The sequence below is a fragment of the Microtus ochrogaster genome, linkage group LG5 (genome assembly GCF_000317375.1).
Source record: "Microtus ochrogaster isolate Prairie Vole_2 linkage group LG5, MicOch1.0, whole genome shotgun sequence".
NCBI lineage: Eukaryota > Metazoa > Chordata > Mammalia > Rodentia > Cricetidae > Microtus > Microtus ochrogaster.
The window spans coordinates 31,286,932-31,303,085 of record NC_022031.1 but is presented as its reverse complement, the minus strand read 5'-3'; the positions used below and the strand labels follow the sequence as shown (position 1 = coordinate 31,303,085).

Below are 16,154 nucleotides of genomic sequence, written 5' to 3'. Positions count from 1 at the left end.
AGGTAGGTAGGTAGGTAGGTAGGTAGATAGATAGATAGATAGATAGATAGATAGATAGATAGATAGATAGATAGATAGATGAATATTAAGTGTTGCAAAGGAAAAAGGCCAAGTAACATATAAAGGCAGACCTATTGGAATTACACCTGACTTCTCAATGGAGACTGTGAAAGCACAGACATTTAGCAGACACTAAGATACCACGGATGCCAGTCCATACTTACTATACCCAGTAAAACTTTTAATTAACATAGATAGAAAAAACAAGATACTCCATGACAAAACCAGATTTAAATAATATGTATCTACAAATCCAAACCTATAGAAAATACTAGAAAGAAAACTCCAACCCAAGTAAGTTAGCTGCACCCACGAAAACACAGGCAATAGATAATCCCATACCAATGAATCCCTAAAAAGGGAAACACACAAACACACTACCAAAACAACAACAAAACCAAGAAACTAAGACTCACTGGCCATTAATATCTCTTAATATCAACGGACTCAATTCACCTATAAAAAGACATAGGCTAACAGAATAAATACAAAAACAGGATCCATCCTTCTGCTACATACAAGAAACACAACTCAACTTCAAAGACAGACATTACCTCAGAGTAAAGGGTTGGGAAAAGATTTTCCAATCAAACGGTCCTAAGAAGCACTGGTGACACTATCCTGATATCTAACAAATAGACTTCAAACTAAAATTAACCAAAAGAGATGAAGAGCCGGGCAGTGATGGTGCATGTCTTTAATCCTAGCACTTGGGAGATAGAGGCGGGTAGATCTCTGTGAGTTCGAGGCCAGACTGGTCTACACAATAAGTTCCAGGACAGGCTCCATAGTAACAGAGAACCCTCTCTCAAAGAACCAAGAAAGAGGGAGGGAGGGAGAGGGGGGAGGGAGGGGGAAGGAGGAGAGGAGGAAGGAGGGGAGAGGGAGGGGAGAGGGGGGAGAGGGAGAGAGATGAAAAAGGAAATTTCATATTCATCACAAGAAAAAATTCATCAAGATGAAGTCTCAATTCTAAACATGTATTCCCCAAATACAAAGGCACCCACACTGGTAAAAGAAACATCGCTAAAGCTTGAATCATATATCAAACCCCACACATTAATAGTGGGAGACTTCAACACCCCACTCTCACCAGTGGACAGGTCTCAGACAGAAAATTAACCTAGAAATAAGGGAACTAACAGAGGTTATGACTCAATTAGACCTAACAGGCATCTATAGAACATTTCACCCAAACACAAAAAAAACTGTACTTTCTCAGTACCTCATGGAACCTTCTCTAAAACTGACCACATACTCGGTCACAAAGCAAATCTCAACAGATACAAAAAGAACTGAAATAAAGCCCTGTATATTATTGAATCAGCATGGGTTAAAGTTAGAGTTCAACAACAACACAAACTACAGAAAGCCTACAAACCCATGGAAACTGAACAATTCTCGTCTGAATTACCACTGGATCAAAGAAGAGATAAAGAAAGAAATTAAAGACTTCCTAGATTTTAATGAAAATGAAAGCACAACATACCCAAACTTATGAAACACTATGAAAGCAGTGTCAAAAGGCAAGTTCATGCACTAAGTGCCCAGATAAAGAACATGGAAATTTCACAGTGACTTAACAGCACACCTGAAAGCTCTCAAACAGAAAGAAGCAAACTCACCCGAGGAGAAGATGACAGGAAATAATCAAACTCAGGGCTGAAATTAAAATAGAAACAAAAAGAATACAGAGAATCAATAAAGCAAAGAGTTGGTTCTTAGAGAAAAAAACAAGGCTGACAAATCCTTATCCAAACTAACCAAAAGGCAGAGAGAACATCCAAATTAACAAAATCAGAAATGAAAAGGGGGACATAACAACAGACACTGAAGAATTCAGAGAATCATTAGGTCATACTTCAAAAACCTATATGCCACAAAAATTGGAAAATCTAAAAGAAATGGACAATTTTCTGGATAAGTACCTAATACCAAAATTAAATCAAGACCAGATAAACAATTTAAATAGACCTATTACCCCTGAGAAAACAGAAGTAGTCATTAAGTTTCCCAACCAAAAAAAGCCCAGGGCCAGTAGGTTTCAGTGGAGAATTCTACCACAATTTCAAAGAGCTAATACCAATACTCCTCAAATTAATTGTTCCATGTAATAGAAACAAAAGAAACAAAATTCTTTCTATAAGGCTACAGTTACCCTAATACTGAAACCACACAAAGATGCAACAAAAAAGAGAATTACAGACCAATCTCCCTCATGAACATTAATGCAAAAATACTCAATAAAATACTGGCAAACCAAATCCAAGAACACATTTTAAAAAAAAAATCACAACATGACCAAGAAGGTTTTATCCCAGAGATGCAGGGTTGGTTCAACATATGAAAATCTGTCAATGTAATCCACCATATAAACAAACAAAGAAAAAAACCACATGATCATCTCAAGATGCTCAAAAAGCCTTTGATTAAATCCATCACCCCTTCATGATAAAGGTTTTGGAGAGATCAGGGATACAGGGAACATATTTATACATAATAAAGGCAATTTACAGCAAGCCAACAGACAACATTAAATTAGATAAAGAGAAACTCAAGCCGATTCCGTTAATATAAGGAACAAGACAAGGCTGTCCACTCTCTCCAAATCTATTCAACTACATCTTATTAGAGCCATCACCATCCCTGACTCAAGCTCTACAGTAATGAAAACAACTTGGTATTGGCACAAAACAGACAAGTGAACCAAAGACCAGAATATTAATCCATACACCTATAAACACCTAATTTTTGACAAAGAAGCTAAAACTGCACAATGGAAAAAAGAAACCATCTTCAATAAATGGTACTGGCATAACTGGGTATCAACATGTAGAAGAATGTAAATAGATCCATATCTATCCCTATGCACAAAACTCAAATGCAAATGGATCAAAGACTTCAATATACATCCAGCCACACTGAACTCATAGAAGAGAAATTGAGAAGTAGTCTTGAACACATGGGCACAGGAGACTACTTCCTAAATAAAATCTCAGTAGCACAGACACTGAAAGCAACTATTAACAACGAAACCTCCTAAAACTAAGAAGTTTCTGTAAGGCAAAGAACATAGACAAAAAGGCAGCCTACAGAATGGGAGAAGATCTTCACCAACCCATCTGACAAAGGGCTGATCTCCAAAATAAATAAAGAACTCAAGAAGCTAAACATCAAAATACCAAATGATCCAATTAAAAAATAGGGTACAGATCTAGGCAGAGAGTTTTCAACAGAAGAATCTCAAATGACCGAAAGACACTTTAAAGAACTGCTCAACATCCTTAGCCATCAGGGAAATGCAAATCAAAACAACTCTGAGATGCCATCTTACATCTGTCAGAATGGCTAAAATCAAAAACACTGCTGACAGCTTATGCTGGAAAGAATGCGGAGTAAAGGGAACACTCCTCCACTGCCTGTGGGAGTCAAACTTGAAGAGCCAGCCACTTTGGAAATTGGTATGGCAGTTTCTTAAAATATTGGGAATCAATCTACCCCAAGACCCAGCTATGCCAATTTTAGGCATATACCCAAAGGATGCACAATCATATCACAAGGACATGTGCTCAACTGTGTTCATAACAGCATTATTCATAATAGCCAGAACCTGGAAACAACCTCGATGGCCCTCAACCAAAGAATGGATAAGGAAATGTGGTACATTTACACAATGAAGTACTACTTGGCTGTAAAGAAAAAAAAAAAAATCATGAAATTGGCAGACAAATGGATGAAACTAGCAAAAAAAAAAAAAAAATCATTCTGAATAAGGTAACTCCGACCCAGAAAGACAAACATGGTATGTACTCACTCACAGGTGGCTATTAAGAATAAAGTACAGGATAACCGGATAACCAACCTACAATCCACAGCCCTAGAGTGGCTAGATAACAAGGAGGGCCCAAAGAGGGAAGCATGGATTTCCTTCAGAAGTTAAAGAAGAAAAGATCTCCTGGGTAAACTGACAGCAGGGGATGGGGGATGGAGAAATGGGAACTAGAGGGAGTGGGTTGGGTGGATTGGGGACTGGAGGTGGGTTGGAAGCAGGAGGGGAAGATTAATAAATGTCCTGATGGGGGACTCATTAGAGAGACAGGGATTAAACCTAGTACCAGGGAAACCCCCAGGAATACATAAAGATGACCCCAACTAAGACTCCTAGCAATGGTGGAGAGGGCATCTATGGTAGGCAGATTGGTGACTTCCCTAAGTATCATCAGAGATACTTTATCCAGTAACTGATGGAAGCAGAGGCAGAGATCCAAAGACAAGCACTGCTCTGAGCTCCCAGTCTTGTGGAAAAAAGGGAGGAGGTGGAGGTCAAGAGGTCATGATAGGGGAGCCCACAGAGACAGCTGACCTAAGCTCATGGGGCTCATGGACGCTGGACCAACAGTCTGGGAACCTGGATGGGATCAACCTAGGCTGTGTGTGACAAACGTGTAGCTTGGTCTCTTAGGAAAGCTTCTAACAATGAGAGCAGGACCTCTCCCTAGGGCTTAGCTGTCTTTTGGTACCCTGTTCTCCATGCTCGATTGCCTGGCCCCTGCCTCATCTTGATGTGCCATGCTTTGTGCAAGCCCATGGGAAGCCTGTCCCTTTCTGAACACAGATGGAGAAATGGATGGGGGAGGGGGGGTATTGAGGATTATTACTTTTCAGGTATGTGACTTTTGTTTACACTATATTTATTTAACTCTGTGAAGCTGTGTTACTATGCCTATCTAAAACACGTGATGGTCTAATAAAGAGCTAAATAGCCAATAGCCAGAAAGGAGAGAAGACAGGCGGGACTGGCAGGCAGAGAGTGCAAAAGGAAAAACAAGGAGAACAAGGAGCAAGAGAGTGAGGAGAAGAGGACATCAGAGGCCAGTCACCCAGCTACACAGCAAGCCATGGAGAAAGAAGTAAAGTAAGGTATACAGAAATAGAGAAAGATAAAAGCCCACTGGCAAGAAGTAGTTGAGATAATTTAACATGAGAAGCTGGCAAGAAACAATTCACGCTAAGGTCCGGCATTCACAAGTAATAATAAGCCTCCGTGTGATTTATTTGGGAGCTGGGTGGTGGGCCTCTCAAAAAGCCAAGAGTAAAACACCCACAATATTTTGGCATTCCAATGTGAGGCCATATTTTCATGTAGGGCCTGAGAAAGCTAAAAGAAATAGTATTCGGCTCCTTTAAGCGTTTACACGTGCTAGTGAGCCCTTGAGCAGCCAGTTCATCAAAGAGAAACCAAAAAAGAAGTAAAAAATGCCTGTCACAGTGCAAGCATCAGCATTCTAGAGCTCTAGAAAGGCTGAAAGCAGTTTCTGGTCATGCACCTCCTACTAGGGTGCAAGTTTAGCTTTCACAACCCAACCTGAGGGTGGGCAAAGCCCACAGAGGATAAGGTGTAGTCGCTTAACAATCTAAAGTTTTAAAAAGACTAAAAGATATGCAGTGAAAGAGGTCCAGACAGGGAGAAAAAAATCTAAGCAAGTTTCAGAGTGCTTTACAATGTGTGTAGGCTGAAGAAATGGATATATGTAGACATAGAAAGAAATAAATTATTAAAAATAATAAAGTAAAGCTTTAAAGAAACAGTAAAAGTAATGTAAAACAAAAAAGTCACATAAAGATGGGAAACACACGTGGAGTCTGAACTCTGTATACTATTGTTGGCTTTGAATTCTTTGCTGAAAAACAAAGGGCAGCTGCTAAGAGACCTGGAATTAAAAGAGGAACTTTGAAATAAGCCAACCTAGATATTTTAAGAATGCCTTAACTTTTAAAAGCCAAAAAATGTTATTTGCCAAATGGAAATCAAAAATGCTCTGGAGAAGAGGTTTTGCTTTTGTTTCCAGAGGAAACAAGAGGCTGTGGATTCCTTCTAGGTTGACTTGGATCTGGTTTGATGAAGGGAGACCTCCTGCACCTTGACAGGTGATATCTATCAACAAAGGTTATAACTGGTCTTCTCAGGACTTCGCCATTACCTCAAATTTTCTCTCTGGAACCCTAAAAATACTTTACCCACATTCAGGAAGCAGTCTAGAAAACACAAAGTCCACATTCCCAAGAGAAAACGGGGTGTGGGTGGTCTTTGATTATTTTGTAGGTTATGGATGTTTGTTATAATTCAGGAGAATACAAAAATACAGGACAAAACGACCACTATTAATCTCAGGTATTTTGCATTGGCATAAATTTTGGTATATGGACACAAATTGAAAGTCAATTTTGTTACAACATATATATGTTTTCACTCTTGTTTAAAGGCCTCTTGTATACTGATGCAAATTTAAGGTAATTTTTGTTACAACGCACTATATACATATGTATCTACTCTTTTTTTTAAAGGATTTTTATATACTGATATCAATTTAAGATTATTTTGTTACAACCTATTGTATATATGTTTTTGCCTATTTAAGGTATTGTACCTATGCAGTTCACTTTAAAAATGTAAGGTAAAATTCTAGCTTTTGAAAACTATTATTATGAACTATTTAGGATAATCAAGAAACACAGGTCAGTAGTCATCTATAACAATCAAATTTATAGATAAGCTAGGTATATTTTCCAGATCATATAGATATATTTTAGATAGATGGTCTTCAAATACTTCAAAGACCTATAGACTATGACACTTAAAATGTTCTGCTAAAAAAAAAAAAAATAAAAAAAATAAAATGTTCTGCTAAAGTTTTCATGACAATGAGACATAATCTGATCCTAGCAGCACCAATTTACTTCAGAGAAGCTATCGGCATTAAAGAAACTCCTTTTTGGAGTTTGCTTTCATTGTGACAAGGTTAGTCACTGAACAAAGAAACTGGTCTTGCCTTTGACTGCTGACTATGTGCTGTGCAGACTGGACATGCAAGACCCACAGTAAAATGACTGCTGCAAACTTTGCCAAAACAAGGCAGGATGGTCATTCAGGGTTCCGAAACTGCCAGACATTCATTCTGCAGGGCACAGAGGAAAGAGACTGACAAATGACCAATATAGGCAAGACACTCTTTCAAATTTCCTGCTTCGTTGAAAAGTCTGCCAGATTCTATGGGCCTATAGGCTGAAGATGGATTTCCCAATGTTGCAAAGGAACTTTGGGTGACTGTCCAAGCAGTCAGATATCTCTGTCATTCATAGAGTTTTTGGAAGTTGTTTGCAAAGGACTTTTTGTTTAGTCAAAAAATGTTACCCTTCTGGGGTCTTTGATGGAGTTGAAGACCAGACAGTTATAGTTGCAGTTTTCCTTAGTTATGACAGAGAGTAAATTAGGTATAAAACTATAGATTCAGTAAGATAGGACAGATAATGAGGTGTTTTAATTTGCTAGACACAAATGAACTGGAATTCATTATATTGTGAATGTAATCTTTACTTGATAATTGTTCTTATTGCATAGTCTTACTATGTTAAAGTTAAAATTTTTCATTTTGTTTAGAAAGAAAAAGGGAGATGTTGGGGAATATTATTTTCAGGTGTGTGACTTTTGTCTACACTACATTTGTTCAACTCTGTGAAGTTATGTTACTGTGCCTGTCTAAAACACCTGATGGTCCTAATAAAGAGATGAACAGCCAACAGCGAGGCAGGAGCAAGGATAGGCGGGGCTGGCAGGCAGAGAGTATAAAAGGAAAAACAAGAAGCAAAAGAATAAGGAGAGGACATTAAGGGCCACTCACCCAGCTACACAGCAAGCCATGGTGAAAAAAGTAAAGTAAGGTATACAGAAATAGAGAAAGAAAAAGCCCAGAGGCAAAGGCAGTTGGGATAATTTAATAAAAGAAAAGCTGGCAAGAAACAATCTACACTAAAACCGGGCATTCACAATAATAAGCCTCCCTGTGATTTATTTGGGAGCTGGGTGGTGGGCCCCTTAAAAAGTCAAAAGAGTAAAGCACCCACAATAGGGGGGATAGAAGGGAAAGGGAAGGGAATGGGAGCAGAGGAAGGAGGGTAAACTGGTTGGTGCGTAAAATAAATGAAAAAAAAAATGATATTTAAATAAAAAGATAAAAGTCTTTTAAAAGAACAGAAAAAGGTATCAAAACTTATTTCAAGAATTTAAGTTTTAAACACACAAGTCAGAAGAACACACACAAAAATAAGACACCTATATTCCCACAACTATGATCCAGTTTTTCCAGCCTCCCTTATGATCAGTGTGAAAGATGGTCAAACTATACTGGTAAAGAAAGTCAAAATAAGACACACACACACACACACACCCCAAAAAAAAAGAATATAAAATCATCTGGGGATTGACAATAGTTGAGGGTAATCAACTGAAGTGAATGGCTTCTATAGTGCTTTAAATAAAATTGGCCCCGACAGGCTCACAGGGAGTAGCATTATTTGAAAGGATTAGGACATATAGCCTTGTTAGAGTAGACGTGGCATGGTTGGAGGAAGTGTGTCACTGGGGGTGGAGGGGGTGGGTTCTGAGGTTTTAGAAGGTCAACGCAATCCAGTATCACTATCTTCCTGTTGCCTGCCATTCCAGATACAGAACTCTCAGCTACCTCTCCAGTACCAGGTCTGCCTGTATGCCTCTACACTCCCTGCCATGACAATGGACTAAACCTCTGAAACAGTAGGCCAGCACCAACTAAATATTTTCCTTTATAAGAGCTGTCAATGGGCTGGGCGGTGGTGTCGCACGCCTTTAATCCCAGCACTCGGGAGGCAGAGGCAGGTGGATCTCTGTGAGTTAGAGACCAGCCTGGTCTACAGAGCTAGTTCCAGGACAGACTCCAAAGCCACAGAGAAACCCTGTCTCGAAAAAAAACAAAAAAAAAAAAGAGCTGTCAATGGTCATGGTGTCTCTTCATAGCAATAGGACAATGACTAAGAAGCTGCAGATAACTGGTTGACTCAGTATAGTAAACCTATACTATTTTAAAGTGCTTAATAAACCAACTGAGTGTATCTTCACATTGGGGCTTATGATACTTTAAAATGAATGTTTACAAGAAAGAAACGCTTGAAGAAAATAAATTTACTTTTCTAAGGCCTCTTCAGAATATATTTAAGATCACTTTCCTGGGCATGGTAGTACACTTAGGAAAATAAGGAAGAGGATAAGAAGTTCACGGTCATTTCAGCAAGCTAATGCTAAACTAGACTACAGAAGACCCCATCTCCAAAGGGAGGGGGGATAAAGGGGATCATTTTAACAGTTTTGAGCTTTCATTCCTCTTTTCATTCTAGCACTTAAGAGCCTGAAAGCAGAAAGATTAATCCATAAGTGATCTGGGCTACATAGTACAACTCTGTCTCAAAGCACAAAAGAGTTTGGAAATAGTAATTAAAGCCAGGCAGTGGTAGCACAGGTCTTTAATCCCAGCTCTCAGGAGGCAAAAGCAAGCAGATCTCTGAGTTCAAGGCCAGTAGGGTCTACAGAATGAGTTCCAGGACAGCCAAGGCTACACAGAGAAACACTGTCTCTAAAAAAACAAAAGGGGGTGGAGGGGTAAGAAAGAGGAAGGAAGGAAGGAAGGAAGGAAGGAAGGAAGGAAGGAAGGAAGGAAGGAAGGAAGGAAGGGAGGGAGGGAGGGAATAGTAATTAAGAGTTCTATGGGGGCTGAAGAGATGGCTCAGCTAAGAGCACTGGTTGTTCTTCCAGAGATCCTGAGTTCAATTCCCAGAAACTACATGGTGGCTCACAGCCACCTGTAATAAGATTTGGTGCCAACTTCTAGCCTTCAGGGACACATGCAGGCAGACAGAATATTGTATGCATAATAAATAATTTAATCTTTTTTAAAAAAGTTTTATGTCATTACTAACATAATATTATTGCCAGATCAACTGACTCTCCTGCAGACTCAAAATAAACTCTCACAGAAGCCAGGTGTGGTACCACATAACAGAAATCCCACTATTCAAGAGAATGAAGCAGGAATTTGGTGAGTTTGAGGCCAGCCTAGGTTATCATAAAGTCACATTCTTATTAAAAAATATAGAGAGTATACAAACAAGATGGCTCAGCAGGTAAAGGTGTTTGCCATAAAGCCTAACAACCTGAGGTTAATCCCCAGAATCTGCATGGTAAAAGGAGAGAACCAACTCCTGTAAATTGCCCTTTAACCTCCCACAGATGTGCACCCACAGATTCACGCACACATTCAGACACAGACACACACAAACACACATACACACAAAATGTAAAAAAAAAAATGTCTGAATAACAATTGTGGTACATTCCCATAAACCCAGTTCTCAGGAGGTAGAAAGTCCTCCTGAGAGGTAGGAGTTCCAGGTCAGCATGGTCTACAAAGAGCCTATCTCAAAAACTGAATTAAGTAAATATCATTTTCATCTCATTTCTACATGTAAGACTTCTTTACAAAAGTGCTTTTGTTACTTAAATTGGCAGTTTTGAAAATGACTATTTGCTGAGCCAAATCAATTATTTCCACCTCCACAGTATATAAAAATGACCACTAATACTAAAAATAAAACCTTTCACATGAACAATCCTCATAACCTAGGATACAAAGAAAGTACAGATAGTTAAAAAATATGTTCAAATGTAAATACAGTAATCAAAATATAGCAAAGTATAAATCAATCAATGGCTAGAGCATGGGATATCCAAATGCCAAACGCAGTTCAACAAGACCCTCTGAGGCCAGTAAGATAACTCAGCAGGTCAGCAGGTAAAAAGGCTTGCTTGGCAAACCTGATAGCCTATTTGTACTTATAGTTAGTTTTTTTCTTTTTTTCTTCTTTTGAGACCAGGTCTCTTTATGTAGACTTGGCTGCCCTAGAATTTGCTACATAGACCAGGCTAGTCTCAAATTCATAAGACTCTCCCTGTTTCTGCCTCCCAAGTAAGTACTGTGATGGATTAAAGGAGAACATCACCACACCAGGCCAGCAACGCCTTCCTAAGTTAGTTTCTCAAAATACAATCTAAGAACATTCACATTAAAACTTTGTTGTCTCTCTAGTTTCTCTCTCTCTTTTTTTTTTTTTTTTTTGGTTTTTCGAGACAGGGTTTCTCTGTGGCTTTGGAGCCTGTCCTGGCACTAGCTCTGTAAGACCAGGCTGGTCTCGAACTCACAGAGATCCGCCTGCCTCTGCCTCCCAAGTGCTTAGTTTCTCTCTTTTTAAGCCATTAAAAGTTTCTTAAAGAAACAAGTCATTTTCTTGTAAAAATATTCTATATTCTAAATTCCTGTTTATTTTCCCATGCTATTTATCACAGTTTATACAAAAAGCTTCAGACCAGAGGTAGTTTAGGTCTTGAAATTTTTTCTGTTTTGGAAAATTTATTTTGGGAACTGAATTTATGTCTAAATATGAAACTGATTTATGCTTTATACAAACCTAGCCTGAAACTAATATTATAGAACTACTCTTAACAAAACTTTAGCGAAGTTTCATGGGCTAGAATTTGTTATTTGAGATGTCATAACTATATTCAAAAGTTTATGGTTTAAAAGAATTTGAATTTTGGATGTTCAGATTATGGATTTTCAAACTATAAATTGTTTCTTTATCTATTATATAGCCTATGAATTTAGTTGAATTTAGTCTAAAAACATAATTAAATTTATTTCCAGATGCATTCTAGCACTTCAAACGGGAATATTGTATAGATGGCTCTGTGTGCTTCATAGTATACAGGAAATAAACAGCTGTTACAGTTTGTCTTTTTCTGTGTGTGTATATATATGGAGTTCAGAGGTCATTCCACACTCTGTCCCAAAACAATAAAATTTAAAAAGAAAGTTTAGATTAGTGAGGAAAATCAAAAGTAGACTGGTTTTAGATGACATTAAGGAATTTGTAACTATTCTGTTTGGTATACTAATTGTATAGTCATTATAGAAAAACCAAAATCCCCGAACAATTAGAGATACATACTAAAATATTCTTAATGAGATGGCATGGCATCTACGATTTCCTTTAAAATACACAAAAAAAGGTCAGGGAAGATGAATCAGTCAGAAAATACCCTGCCACACAAACATGAGGACCTCAGTGCAGATCTCCAGCAGCAGTGTAAAAAGCTGGATACAGCATACATCTCTAACCCAGCACCATGGGATAGGAACAGGCAGACCCCTGCTCACTGGCCAGCAAGCAATCCTAGCCAAATTCATATGCTCCAAGACAGGAGACCCTGTCTTGACCTACACAAACACACACATATAAATATGTACATACAATACACAACAATTAATTAATTAAAAAATAACAAAATTAAATACTAAACTAGTGGGAAGACGAAAATATCAGCAAATGGTAATTACTGAGTATATGGAGTCCTATTTCACTTACTACTTCTTTATGTTTGTAAATGTCCACAGAAAGCAGGAGGACTGTCCTAAGGAAGTCAAGCATACCTATAAGTTCAGGTGGGCTTCTTTCATTAAACCTCTCACACAGGCGAATAAACGTCTCGGTATTCTCAGTCGTGGGGCATTCACCATGTCTGAGACACAAAAAGAAGTTGCTTGGAAAAGAGATTACAAACCTCAATAAAAGCTTTCAAGGTTTATAACTTACAACTTACCCTTTACACTGAAGTTTGATATACTTGATTCCTTCTTTTTCTATGTCATTTCTGTCATAGAACCTTGAGGTATTTGTCAGATCCACCAACAAGCTCATTTTAACCTTTAATAAATAAATAAAGAGTCAGATTTGCTAGTTACTACATTTATTCCAAACAAGATGAGTAGGTGACAGGACTAGAACTCATCCACTCCACTGAGCAGGATTACATGCTCACTGCTACCAAGCAGCTGACAGTGCTTGCTACTGACTACCTTCTAAACGAAGAATCCAACCATTCCAAAAATAAGAACTAAGGGGGCACTGGAAAATAATTCAACTAAGGAGGACAGAAAGTATAAGCAAAACAGACTCCACTGCCAACAATGTGAATTCAAGGAGGCAAACACTGTCACTGTTTCTGTATCTACCTGTGGTCCTCAGAAGCCTGAAGCTTACAACAGCAGGACAGCTCTAGCGCCTGGCACACATCACCCAGGTTCGAGGTAGCCACCACAACCGCTACTTCTATCCACTACACTGTATCCAGCCTTAAAGCATGTAAGAAGCCATTTATGCAACAAATGTGTGTTCCTCTTCTATTTAATTTATTCTTCTATTTTAGTGCATTTTCTAAAAAATACACTAATGCCTAGAACTATATTCCTTTTAAAGAAGCACAGTAAAAACTAAAAACAGAAGCCCGGTGTAGTGGTACACACCTTTAATCCCAGAGGCAGGCAGACCTCTGAGTTTGAAGCCAGCCTGTTCTACAGATAGTTCTAGGACAGCCAAAGCTACACACAGGGAGAGAAAAAAAAAAAAAAAAAAATGAAAGCTGAGGAGATGGCTTAGTGGGCAAAGTGCTTGCTACACAAGCATGAGAACCTGAGTTCGGATCCCCAGCACCCACATAAAAAGGCAGGTGTGGTAACACACACCTGTGATTCCCGAGCTGGGAGGTGGAGACAGGATGATCCTCTGGGCTTTGTTGTCCGGCTAGTCTAGCCAAATCACCAAGCTCCAGGTTCAGTGAAGGACCTTGTCTCAAAAAAATAAGTTGGAGAATAACAGAGGAAGACATCAGACATCAACCTCTGGCCTCTGCACGTGTATTTCTCTTCCTGGATATCAGAAAGAAACAAGATAAGGGTATGAAAATAAATTAAAATCTTAATTTTATTTTCAATAAAAATAAGAGGCATAGATAATATAAACAGCTATTTTTAAAATGTAGTTCCCAAGCCTAGTATAGTGGCTCATGCCTAGTACATGGGAGGTAGACACAGGAGAAACAGAACTTCAAAGTCATTTTCAGCTATACAGCAACTTTAAGCACACTCTGAGTTACATGAGATTATCCAAATACCCATAAAATAAAATAAAATAAAATAAAATAAAATAAGAGGGGAAAGAGAAAGAGAGAAGAAGTATATGCCTGAACTGAGCTCCAGAAAGAGTCAGTGCACAAATCCTCCACAACATTCTACCATACATAGTTTGGAAGAATGCAAAGAAAATAGAACCAATAAAACTAAAACTGAACTGAGTTACCTACCAAAGACTTTACATTATCTATGAGTGTAAATCCCCCACATAAACAGATGGAAAGACAAAAACCACATGATCATCTCATCAGATGCAGAAAAGGCCTTTCACAAAATCCAGCATTCCTTCAAGATAAAAGTCCACAATGGACTAGTGATACAAAGGACAAGCAGGCCAACAGTAAAGATCAACATAAATGGAGAAAAATTCAACACATTTCCACTAAAATCAGGAACAGGATAAGGATTTTCACTCTCTCCATACAGATTCCATATAGTATTTGAAGTCTTAGGTAGACCACTAAGACAACTGAAGGGGATATACATAGGAAAAGGAAAAGTCAAAGTATTCTTATTTGCAAAAGAGTTTATATATAAAGACCCTAAAATTCTACCAGGAAGCCTTCACAGCTGATAAACACTTTCAGAAAAGTAGGAAGATACAAAATCAACTAATAAAAAAATCAGTAACCTTCCTATATACAAATGACAGACCTACTAAGAAAAACTAGGGAAATAATACCTTTCACTGTAGCCTCAAAAAAAGAAACTATCTTGGGATAACTCCAAGCAAGTGAAAGACTTGTATAATTAAAATTTTAAAACATTGAAGACAAAAATTGAAGAAGACATCAGAGGATGGAAAGATCTCCCATGTTCAAGAATCAGTACATTTGATATTGTGAAAGTGGCCATCCTACCAAAAGCAGTCTACAGATTCAATTCACTCCTCACCAAAATTCCAACACAGTTCTTCACAGAAATTGAGAAAACAACCTTCAGTTTTATTTGGAAATACACACACACACACACAAACACACAAACTAAAATAAACAATCCTGAACAACTGAATATTAAAAACACTACTGGAGTTATTACTATTGTCTATCTCAAACTGTAATAAAAGCAATCAATGGAATTAAAGACCCAGAAGTATTTCCACACACCTTTGGCCACCTGATTTTTTATAAAGAAGTCAAAAACACACACAGGAGAAAAGACAGCATCTTCAACAAATGATACTGCTCAAAGTTCATGGCTGCATGTAGAAGGGGGAATGCAAACAAAACCTATCAAGTCCAAATAGATCAAGATCTCAACGTAAGACCTGATACTCTGAATCTGATAGAGACAAAGCAGGGAACAGACTTGAACTCACTGGCATGGGAAAGGACTTTCTAAACAGGACACCAATAGCACAAGTACTAGAAACAACAATTATTAAATAGAACCTCATGAACCTGAGAAGTTCTGTAATGGCAAAAGACACCATCATTCAGAACATAGTAGGTTAGGGAATGAGATAAGATCTTTACCAATTATACATCTGATAGATCAGTATCTAGAAAACATGAAGAACTTAAAAAACTGAACATCAAGAAAATAAACTAATTAAAAAATGAGGAATAGAACTAAGCATAAAGTTCTCAAAAGGTGAAATACAAATGGCTGAGAAACAAAAAAAAAGTTCAATATCCTGAGACATCAGGGAAATGCAAATTAGAACGACTTTGAGATTTTATATTATACAAGTCAGAATGGCCAAGAACAATAAAGCAATGATAGCAAATACTGGCAAGGATGCTGGGAAAGGGGGATACTTCTTCATTGCTGGGGAGTGTGCAAACTGGTACAATCATTGTAGAAACCAGTGTTGCAGTTCTTCGAGAAGCTGGGAATCGATCTACCTTAAGATCCAGCTATAATACCCTTGCACATAAAACCAAGGCATTCCACATCCTACTGTGGACAATCCTTACTCATCCATGTCCAGTGCTGTTCTATTCATAATAGCCAGAAACTGGAAACTGCCTAGATATCCATCAACTGATGGGTAATAAAAATGTGATACTTTTACACAATGGAATATGAGTCAGCTATTTAAAAAATGAAATTTGCAGCCAGGCAGTGGTGGCGCACGCCTTTAATCCCAGCACTCGGGAGGCAGAGGCAGGCGGATCTCTGTGATTTCGAGGCCAGCCTGGTCTACAAGAGCTAGTTCCGGGACCGGTACCAAAGCTACAGAGAAACCCTGTCTCGAAA

General features: G+C 38.2%; 1 protein-coding gene across 1 annotated transcript in view; it reads right to left on the bottom strand.

Moving 5' to 3' along the window:
• Rngtt (RNA guanylyltransferase and 5'-phosphatase) overlaps nt 1-16,154 on the bottom strand; it is a 179,473-nt gene that overhangs the window by 154,735 nt on the left and 8,584 nt on the right. Inside the window, exons 3-4 of the mRNA XM_005362364.3 lie at nt 12,584-12,687; nt 12,414-12,502 (exon numbers count right to left, since the gene is read on the bottom strand). Coding sequence (XP_005362421.1) covers nt 12,414-12,502; nt 12,584-12,687 — 193 coding nt within the window. The remainder of the gene's footprint in view (nt 1-12,413; nt 12,503-12,583; nt 12,688-16,154) is intronic.